The sequence below is a fragment of the Cherax quadricarinatus genome, chromosome 72, assembly GCF_038502225.1.
Source record: "Cherax quadricarinatus isolate ZL_2023a chromosome 72, ASM3850222v1, whole genome shotgun sequence".
Classification (NCBI taxonomy): domain Eukaryota; kingdom Metazoa; phylum Arthropoda; class Malacostraca; order Decapoda; family Parastacidae; genus Cherax; species Cherax quadricarinatus.
Genome location: NC_091363.1, coordinates 1,508,178 through 1,518,972, shown reverse-complemented (window position 1 = coordinate 1,518,972; position 10,795 = coordinate 1,508,178). Strand labels below are relative to the sequence as shown.

The following is a 10,795-nucleotide window of genomic DNA, read 5'->3' as shown; positions in this document are numbered from 1 at the left end:
GATAGATGGAGGGAGGGTTGGATAGATGGAGGGAGGGTTGGATAGATGGAGGGAGGGTTGGATAGATGGAGGGAGGGTTGGATAGATGGAGAGAGTGTTGGATAGATGGAGGGAGGGTTGGATAGATGGAGAGAGTGTTGGATAGATGGAGGGAGGGTTGGATAGATGGAGGGAGGGTTGGATAGATGGAGGGAGGGTTGGATAGATGGAGGGAGGGTTGGATAGATGGAGAGAGTGTTGGATAGATGGAGGGAGGGTTGGATAGATGGAGGGAGGGTTGGATAGATGGAGAGAGTGTTGGATAGATGGAGGGAGGGTTGGATAGATGGAGGGAGGGTTGGATAGATGGAGGGAGTGTTGGATAGATGGAGGGAGGGTTGGATAGATGGAGAGAGTGTTGGATAGATGGAGGGAGGGTTGGATAGATGGAGGGAGGGTTGGATAGATGGAGGGAGGGTTGGATAGATGGAGGGAGGGTTGGATAGATGGAGAGAGTGTTGGATAGATGGAGGGAGGGTTGGATAGATGGAGGGAGGGTTGGATAGATGGAGGGAGGGTTGGATAGATGGAGGGAGGGTTGGATAGATGGAGGGAGTGTTGGATAGATGGAGGGAGGGTTGGATAGATGGAGAGAGGGTTGGATAGGTGGAGAGAGGGTTGGATAGATGGAGGGAGGGTTGGATAGATGGAGGGAGTGTTGGATAGATGGAGAGAGTGTTGGATAGATGGAGAGAGTGTTGGATAGATGGAGAGAGTGTTGGATAGATGGAGAGAGTGTTGGATAGATGGAGGGAGGGTTGGATAGATGGAGTGAGTGTTGGATAGATGGAGAGAGTGTTGGATAGATGGAGAGAGGGTTGGATAGGTGGAGAGAGGGTTGGATAGATGGAGAGAGGGTTGGATAGGTGGAGAGAGTGTTGGATAGATGGAGGGAGGGTTGGATAGATGGAGAGAGGGTTGGATAGATGGAGGGAGGGTTGGATAGATGGAGGGAGTGTTGGATAGATGGAGAGAGTGTTGGATAGATGGAGAGAGGGTTGGATAGGTGGAGAGAGGGTTGGATAGATGGAGAGAGGGTTGGATAGGTGGAGAGAGGGTTGGATAGATGGAGGGAGGGTTGGATAGATGGAGGGAGTGTTGGATAGATGGAGAGAGTGTTGGATAGATGGAGAGAGTGTTGGATAGATGGAGGGAGGGTTGGATAGATGGAGGGAGTGTTGGATAGATGGAGAGAGTGTTGGATAGATGGAGAGAGGGTTGGATAGGTGGAGAGAGGGTTGGATAGATGGAGAGAGGGTTGGATAGGTGGAGAGAGTGTTGGATAGATGGAGGGAGGGTTGGATAGATGGAGAGAGGGTTGGATAGATGGAGGGAGGGTTGGATAGATGGAGGGAGTGTTGGATAGATGGAGAGAGTGTTGGATAGATGGAGAGAGGGTTGGATAGGTGGAGAGAGGGTTGGATAGATGGAGAGAGGGTTGGATAGGTGGAGAGAGTGTTGGATAGATGGAGGGAGGGTTGGATAGGTGGAGAGAGGGTTGGATAGATGGAGAGAGGGTTGGATAGGTGGAGAGAGTGTTGGATAGATGGAGAGAGTGTTGGATAGATGGAGAGAGGGTTGGATAGATGGAGAGAGTGTTGGATAGATGGAGAGAGTGTTGGATAGATGGAGAGAGGGTTGGATAGATGGAGAGAGTGTTGGATAGATGGAGAGAGTGTTGGATAGATGGAGAGAGTGTTGGATAGATGGAGGGAGGGTTGGATAGGTGGAGAGAGGGTTGGATAGATGGAGAGAGGGTTGGATAGATGGAGAGAGTGTTGGATAGATGGAGGGAGGGTTGGATAGATGGAGAGAGTGTTGGATAGATGGAGGGAGGGTTGGATAGATGGAGGGAGTGTTGGATAGATGGAGAGAGTGTTGGATAGATGGAGAGAGGGTTGGATAGGTGGAGAGAGGGTTGGATAGATGGAGAGAGGGTTGGATAGGTGGAGAGAGTGTTGGATAGATGGAGGGAGGGTTGGATAGATGGAGAGAGGGTTGGATAGATGGAGGGAGGGTTGGATAGATGGAGGGAGTGTTGGATAGATGGAGAGAGTGTTGGATAGATGGAGAGAGGGTTGGATAGGTGGAGAGAGGGTTGGATAGATGGAGAGAGGGTTGGATAGGTGGAGAGAGTGTTGGATAGATGGAGGGAGGGTTGGATAGGTGGAGAGAGGGTTGGATAGATGGAGAGAGGGTTGGATAGGTGGAGAGAGTGTTGGATAGATGGAGAGAGTGTTGGATAGATGGAGAGAGGGTTGGATAGATGGAGAGAGTGTTGGATAGATGGAGAGAGTGTTGGATAGATGGAGAGAGGGTTGGATAGATGGAGAGAGTGTTGGATAGATGGAGAGAGTGTTGGATAGATGGAGAGAGTGTTGGATAGATGGAGGGAGGGTTGGATAGGTGGAGAGAGGGTTGGATAGATGGAGAGAGGGTTGGATAGATGGAGAGAGTGTTGGATAGATGGAGGGAGGGTTGGATAGATGGAGAGAGTGTTGGATAGATGGAGAGAGTGTTGGATAGATGGAGAGAGGGTTGGATAGGTGGAGAGAGTGTTGGATAGATGGAGAGAGTGTTGGATAGATGGAGAGAGGGTTGGATAGGTGGAGAGAGTGTTGGATAGATGGAGAGAGTGTTGGATAGATGGAGAGAGGGTTGGATAGGTGGAGAGAGTGTTGGATAGATGGAGAGAGTGTTGGATAGATGGAGAGAGTGTTGGATAGATGGAGAGAGGGTTGGATAGATGGAGAGAGGGTTGGATAGATGGAGAGAGGGTTGGATAGGTGGAGAGAGGGTTGGATAGATGGAGAGAGGGTTGGATAGATGGAGAGCGGGTTGGATAGATGGAGGGAGGGTTGGATAGATGGAGAGAGGGTTGGATAGATGGAGAGAGGGTTGGATAGATGGAGAGAGGGTTGGATAGATGGAGGGAGGGTTGGATAGATGGAGAGGGTTGGATAGATGGAGGGAGGGTTGGATAGATGGAGGGAGTGTTGGATAGATGGAGAGAGGGTTGGATAGATGGAGAGAGGGTTGGATAGGTGGAGAGAGGGTTGGATAGATGGAGAGAGGGTTGGATAGATGGAGAGAGGGTTGGATAGATGGAGTGAGGGTTGGATAGATGGAGAGCGGGTTGGATAGATGGAGGGAGGGTTGGATAGATGGAGAGAGTGTTGGATAGGTGGAGAGATGTTGGATAGATGGAGAGAGTTGGATAGATGGAGAGAGGGTAGGATAGATGGAGGGTTGGATAGATGTAGGGAGGGTTGGATAGATGGAGAGAGTGTTGGATAGAGAGAGTGTTGGGATAGATGGAGAGAGGGTTGGATAGATGGAGGGAGGGTTGGATAGATGGAGAGCGGGTTGGATAGATGGAGGGAGTGTTGGATAGATGGAGAGAGTGTTGGATAGATGGAGAGAGGGTTGGATAGATGGAGAGAGTTGGATAGATGGAGGGAGGGTTGGATAGATGGAGAGAGTGTTGGATAGATGGAGGGAGGGTTGGATAGATGGAGGGAGGGTTGGAGGAAGGATGGAGGGAGGGTTGGAGGAAAGATGGAGAGAGGGTTGGATAGATGGAGGGAGGGTTGGATAGATGGAGAGAGTGTTGGATAGATGGAGGGAGGGTTGGATAGGTGGAGAGAGTGTTGGATAGATGGAGGGAGGGTTGGATAGGTGGAGAGAGGGTTGGATAGATGGAGAGAGGGTTGGATAGATGGAGGGAGGGTTGGATAGGTGGAGAGAGTGTTGGATAGATGGAGAGAGGGTTGGATAGCAGGAGAGAGGGTTGGATAGATGGAGGGGAGGGGTTGGATAGATGGAGAGAGGGTTGGATAGATGGAGAGAGTGTTGGATAGATGGAGGGAGGGTTGGATAGATGGAGAGAGGGTTGGATAGATGGAGGGAGGGTTGGATAGATGGAGAGAGTGTTGGATAGATGGAGGGAGGGTTGGATAGATGGAGAGAGGGTTGGATAGATGGAGGGAGGGTTGGATAGATGGAGAGAGGGTTGGATAGATGGAGAGAGTGTTGGATAGATGGAGGGAGGGTTGGATAGATGGAGAGAGGGTTGGATAGATGGAGGGAGGGTTGGATAGATGGAGAGAGGGTTGGATAGATGGAGAGAGTGTTGGATAGATGGAGGGAGGGTTGGATAGGTGGAGAGAGTGTTGGATAGATGGAGGGAGGGTTGGATAGATGGAGAGAGGGTTGGATAGATGGAGGGAGGGTTGGATAGATGGAGAGAGGGTTGGATAGATGGAGAGAGTGTTGGATAGATGGAGGGAGGGTTGGATAGATGGAGAGAGGGTTGGATAGATGGAGGGAGGGTTGGATAGGTGGAGAGAGTGTTGGATAGATGGAGAGAGGGTTGGATAGATGGAGAGAGTGTTGGATAGATGGAGGGAGGTTTGGCTAGGTGGAGAGAGGGTTGGATAGATAGAGGGAGGGTTGGATAGATGGAGGGAGGGTTGGATAGATAAAGAGAGGGTTGGATAGATGGAGGGAGGAAGTAATGAAGGCAGGAAAGAAGGAAGAGCGAGGGAAGGCAGGGCAGGGAGGGAAGTCCATCCTGGTAAAGCATCAGCAACACACTGGAGGTAGGTACCAGGGAGGGAGGTAGGTACCAGGGAGGGAGGGAGGTAGGTACCAGGGAGGGAGGGAGGTAGGTACCAGGGAGGGAGGGAGGTAGGTACCAGGGAGGGAGGGAGGTAGGTACCAGGGAAGGGAGGGAGGTAGGTACCAGGGAGGGAGGGAGGTAGGTACCAGGGAGGGAGGGAGGTAGGTACCAGGGAAGGGAGGGCAGCAGACAGCAGCAGCAGCAGACAGCAGACGACGTGAACACCTCCTCCATCACTCAGTATAACCATGACTGAGAACACTGACTCCATCACTGCCCAGGTCTGTCATCTATGGTCCATGTGAGGTGTGGTGGTGGTCCAGGGTGGTCCAGGGTGGCCCATGGTGGCCCAGGGTGGCCCAGGGTGGCCCAGGGGTAACAGCAGCGTCATGGTGCACCAGCGGCCACCATTAAACACATTTTGCTCACATGTTCCTCTCCCCCCGTCACTACCTTCCCTTTTCTCCCTGGTTACTGAGGAGAAGTTTTAGGTCTTACTGGTGGTCTTAGAGGTCTTACTGGTGGTCTTAGAGGTCTTAATGGTGGTCTTAGAGGTCTTACTGATGGTCTTAGAGGTCTTACTGGTGGTCTTAGAGGTCTTACTGGTGGTCTTAGAGGTCTTAATGGTGATCTTAGGGGTCTTAATGGTGGTCTTAGAGGTCTTACTGGTGGTCTTAGAGGTCTTAATGGTGGTCTTAGAGGTCTTACTGGTGGTCTTAGAGGTCTTAATGGTGGTCTTAGAGGTCTTAATGGTGATCTTAGGGGTCTCCCAAGTGGTCTCAATATTCGTCTCCCAGGACTCACTAGTGGTCTCCCTGGTCTGAGTAGTGGTCTCCCTGGTCTCCCAGGACTCACTAGTGGTCTCCCTGGTCTTAGTAGTGGTCTCCCTGGTCTCCCAGGACTCACTAGTGGTCTCCCTGGTCTGAGTAGTGGTCTCCCTGGTCTCCCAGGACTCACTAGTGGTCTCCCTGGTCTCCCAGGACTCACTAGTGGTCTCCCTGGTCTCCCAGGACTCACTAGTGGTCTCCCTGGTCTCCCAGGACTCACTAGTGGTCTCCCTGGTCTGAGTAGTGGTCTCGCTGGCTGGTCACTGGTTGGTCTGTCATAATAATGATGGACCATTGTATCATGGTCCACCCCTCAAGGAAGGTTCCTTGATGTTGGTGAGGGGCCCTTGATTTAGGGAATTGGATCTGTGCTCCAGTTCCCCGAATTAAGCCTGAATGCCTTCCACATCCCCCCCCAGGCGCTGTATAATCCTCCGGGTTTAGCGCTTCCCCCTTGATTATAATAATAATAATGTATCATGGTCCAGCTGGTACATGAGTGCCAGTGCCAGGATGGTGAAGGGATCTTGATCCCAGTACACAGAGCACTTCTCCCTTTCCTAGGATCAAGCCTCTTACAACCCTTACGAGTTTAGCTCTCCATATATATTATGGTGACCTCATAACATAGACCTATCTTCCACTTACTAGCGCTTGAATTTACCTGGAGAGAGTTCTGGGGGTCAATGCCCCCGCGGCCCGGTCTGTGACCAGGCCTCATGGTGGATCAGGGCCTGATCAACCAGGCTGTTACTGCTGGCTGCACGCAATCCAACGTACGAACCACAGCCCAGCTGGTCAGGTACCGACTTTAGGTGCTTGTCCAGTGCCAGCTTGAAGAGAGCCAGGGGTCTATTGGTAATCCCCCTTATGTGTGCTGGGAGGCAGTTGAACAGTATTGGGCTGCTGAAATAAGCCGCGTAACTTGGCTTTTTTGGGCGTAACTTGGCTTTTGTGGGCGTAACGTGGCTTTTTTGGGCGTAAAGTGGTTTTTTTGGGCGTAAAGCGGCTTTTTTGGGCGTAAAGTGGCCTTTTTGGGCGTAACGTGGCCTTTTTGGGCGTAACGTGGCTTTTTTGGGCGTAACGTGGCTTTTTTGGGGGTTTATCAAAAAAATTGTATTTGTATTATTAACCTGGAGGGCTATTAACCCAGAATAACCCGGTAAAGTCAGGATGGCATCGGGACTTGTCTTATTTCCATAGGATTCCCTAATTCTCTCCCCCAGGATGCAACACATCAGTCGTCTAACACCCAGGTACCTACTTGCTGCTAGGTGAACAGGGATGGCAGGTGTAAGAAGATAAGATTTTGTTCAGATTTTTAACCCCAGATAGTTAGCCACCCAGGATAACCCAAGAAAGTCAGTGCGTCTTTGAGGGACTTTGTTTTATTTCCATTGTGGGTCTTCAATTTTGTCCCCTAGGATGCAACCTACACCAGTCAACTAACACCCGGGTACCTACTTACTTGCTAGGTGAACGGGGCAACAGGTGTAAAGAAACATGCTCAGTGTTTCCACCCATGCCGGAGAGTGAACCACAGACGCTGTGTGTGAGGCGAGAACATTGTCTACCAGGCCACGGGCCACCATAGTAAGACAACATGCCCAACATTTTCACTTGTGCCAGGGATTGAACTGCAGTCCCTCAGTGTGTAAGCTGAGTTCACTACCAGCCAAGTGGTTTATTAGTAATAGTACCTCTTTGTACCTGCGAGAGCAGAACTATGCTTGTGTTTCCCATCTTCATTAATAATGTTCTTCGTATAATTTTTTAAAAGTTGCAATGGTTTACCTGGAGAGAGTTCCAGGGGTCAACGCCCCGCGGCCCGATCTGTGACCAGGCCTACTTGTTTTTTCTGCCTGCCTACAAGTGTGTTGTCAGGTTTACAGTATCTATACTGTACTACTGTAATAGTAACTATAGATAAAACAGGCCCAGAGCATGTTCGTTATTCTGAGAGACCTGAAACATTTTGTCTTAAAAGTTGATAAATTAGACACATACGCAATACTTGAGTATCTTTATTGTGGAAATGTTTTGTCCCACAGCGGCTTCATCAGTCCAGTACAAAGTAGAATTTTGAAGCTCAGAAGGAGATTGAGGTAATTGGTCCCTCAGTCTGGAGTCGATGTAATCAGTCCATCAATCTTGATAAGAATATGATTACCTCAATTTCCTTCTGATCTTCAATATTCTTCTCTATATAAGACTGATGAAGCCAGTGTGTGGCAAAATGTCTCCACAATACAGACACCCAAGTGTTGCATATGTGTCTAATTTATCAACTTGTCAGTTCACTGAACCATTTATCTATATTGTCTTACAAGTCAATGAAACTTTGTTAAGATGATATGATACAAATCCCAGCCACAGATTATATTGAAAATTGATCTATTTAAATTAATGTTGCAGTTTTTACACTGGCTTTGTCATGTGTGGATGTGTCAGGCTGCCTGTAGCATCAGTGGCATGTTCTCTGTATTTGATTCATGGGAAGCTTGTCTACATCATACCAGCTGCTGCTTTCCACATGGCAGTTTTTTTTTTACGACTGAGGGAAGCGTTGGTGGGGAAAAAAGTCTCGCAAGTGCTTGTGCCGAGCAACTCATGTGTTAAATTCTTCACCTAAATATGTAATCTGAGGGGAAGCCAGCCATTGACTTAGGTGTGGTTTCTATCAACATACAGAGGTTGAACTATAGCTGCTGTACTGTAACTGCAATTAGAAGCCTGAGTAGATCTATAACCCACTATGATAACATGAACGTAGATAAGGTTACAAGTACAGTACTGACTGATGTTGTAGTGGCCAGGCTTAGGCTTGGTTACAAGTGCTTCTGGCAGTTTGGGAGACACACAGATGATGATCAAACTAAATGTAAATTATGTGATCAGGCATATGGTCACTGTCTTGAACACTATGTGCTTAATTGTCCACTTATTGAGGAATACAGAGATAGACAGTATAATAACCTATGTGACATGTCAAGATATCTTATTAATGAAAATAAGATACCAGATATACTAAGCAAATTTCCTAAATTTGCTTGTTACAGGTAAGTGAACTATAGATATGTAGATATAAATCCATATGTATTCATGTTAGCCCTTTGGGGCCTAGTTCCTGGGCCTTTTGTGTATCCATATGCTCTTGAGCTACCGTCCACAGGATGGATATGGGGTGCACAATAAACTAGCCACTTCGGTGGCAAAATCTAAATCTACTGTAACTGAGGAACTGAGGAGAAAAATAGACATTCTTAGTATAGGTGCCTGAGCAGCCAGGCTGTGATGACTGAACCTGTAAGTAGCAATGAAGTAGCTACCTGCATAGTTATGAGGGAGGTCAACGCTGCGGGGGCGTTGACCCTCGGGACTCTCTCCAGGTAAACTCCAGGTAGGCTGCAGGAAACTCTTGAAACATCACTGGTTGTTAGCCAGAGTGATGTAGATGGTTTACTCCACCTATAGGTTATATATGAAGTTAAAATTTTATTAGAATTAAGATTTTTTTCAATTTGATGCCTTCTGCAGGGAGAAGCAGCACCGATGGGCGAGGGAGGTGAAGGAGGGCAAATAGTGGCCATGGCAGACACTGCTGCTGCCACTGCTGCCACTCCTGCTCCTGCTCAAGAAGGCCAGCAGGCACGTCAACCTACTGCAGGAGAGTCTTTCATGGCCATTACTAAGTCACTTATAATCAGAGCAATCATAATCTACTTTATCACATCATTTTTCAGGTAAGACATGATGTTGGCAAGTCTTTTTGGTAATAATACTATGCTGGTCTTATAATGCACATTAAATACTGTAATGGCGTCGAAGACACAAGTTTTTTCCCAGAATAAGTCTCGTAAATTTACCCAGCATCTTGGAAGCCAAATTATTGTTTATCTTTTTCTTTTTTTCCAAAATTTAGCCAGTCAGAATTGGGGGAGCATCTTGTTTGCCATAAAATATTGTATACCTATTTGTGAAAAAATGTAGGTAGTAGGTTGGTAGACAGCAACCACCCAGGGAAGTACTACCGTCCTGCCAGATGACTGTGAAACAAAAACCTGTAACTGTTTTGCATGATGGTAGGATTGCTGGTTTCTTTTTCTGTCTCATAAACACGCTAAGATAACAGGGATATCTTGCTACTCCTACTTACACTTTGGTCACACTTCACAGACACGCACATGCATATATATATATACATACATCTAGGTTTTTCTCCTTTTTCTAAATAGCTCTTGTTCTTTTTTATTTCTTCTATTGTCCATGGGGAAGTGGAAAAGAATCTTTCCTCCGTAAGCCATGCGTGTCGTATGAGGCGACTAAAATGCCGGGAGCAATGGGCTAGTAACCCCTTCTCCTGTATACAATTACTAAAAAAGAGAAGAAGAAAAACTTTATAAAACTGGGTTGCTTAAATGTGCGTGGATGTAGTGCGGATGACAAGAAACAGATGATTGCTGATGTTATGAATGAAAAGAATTTGGATGTCCTGGCCCTAAGCGAAACAAAGCTGAAGGGGGTAGGAGAGTTTCAGTGGGGGGAAATAAATGGGATTAAATCTGGAGTATCTGAGAGAGTTAGAGCAAAGGAAGGGGTAGCAGTAATGTTAAATGATCAGTTATGGAAGGAGAAAAGAGAATATGAATGTGTAAATTCAAGAATTATGTGGATTAAAGTAAAGGTTGGATGCGAGAAGTGGGTCATAATAAGCGTGTATGCACCTGGAGAAGAGAGGAATGCAGAGGAGAGAGAGAGATTTTGGGAGATGTTAAGTGAATGTATAGGAGCCTTTGAACCAAGTGAGAGAGTAATTGTGGTAGGGGACTTGAATGCTAAAGTAGGAGAAACTTTTAGAGAGGGTGTGGTAGGTAAGTTTGGGGTGCCAGGTGTAAATGATAATGGGAGCCCTTTGATTGAACTTTGTATAGAAAGGGGTTTAGTTATAGGTAATACATATTTTAAGAAAAAGAGGATAAATAAGTATACACGATATGATGTAGGGCGAAATGACAGTAGTTTGTTGGATTATGTATTGGTAGATAAAAGACTGTTGAGTAGACTTCAGGATGTACATGTTTATAGAGGGGCCACAGATATATCAGATCACTTTCTAGTTGTAGCTACACTGAGAGTAAAAGGTAGATGGGATACAAGGAGAATAGAAGCATCAGGGAAGAGAGAGGTGAAGGTTTATAAACTAAAAGAGGAGGCAGTTAGGGTAAGATATAAACAGCTATTGGAGGATAGATGGGCTAATGAGAGCATAGGCAATGGGGTCGAAGAGGTATGGGGTAGGTTTAAAAAT

At 47.3% G+C, this 10,795-nt stretch overlaps 1 protein-coding gene across 3 annotated transcripts in view; it reads left to right on the top strand.

The window, feature by feature from the left end:
- Positions 1-4,573: 4,573 nt before the first annotated feature.
- Positions 4,574-10,795, top strand: part of LOC128701410 (putative lipid scramblase CLPTM1) — a 28,065-nt gene continuing 21,843 nt past the window's right edge. For 2 of the 3 annotated variants that reach the window (XM_070100266.1, XM_070100267.1), the window contains exons 1-2: positions 4,813-4,941; positions 9,025-9,230. In XM_070100266.1, the coding sequence (XP_069956367.1) occupies positions 4,909-4,941; positions 9,025-9,230 (239 nt within the window). In that variant the 5' untranslated portion in view covers positions 4,813-4,908. Of the gene's footprint in view, positions 4,641-4,812; positions 4,942-9,024; positions 9,231-10,795 lie in introns of those variants that run through there. The other variant, XM_070100268.1, reaches the window with a different exon arrangement.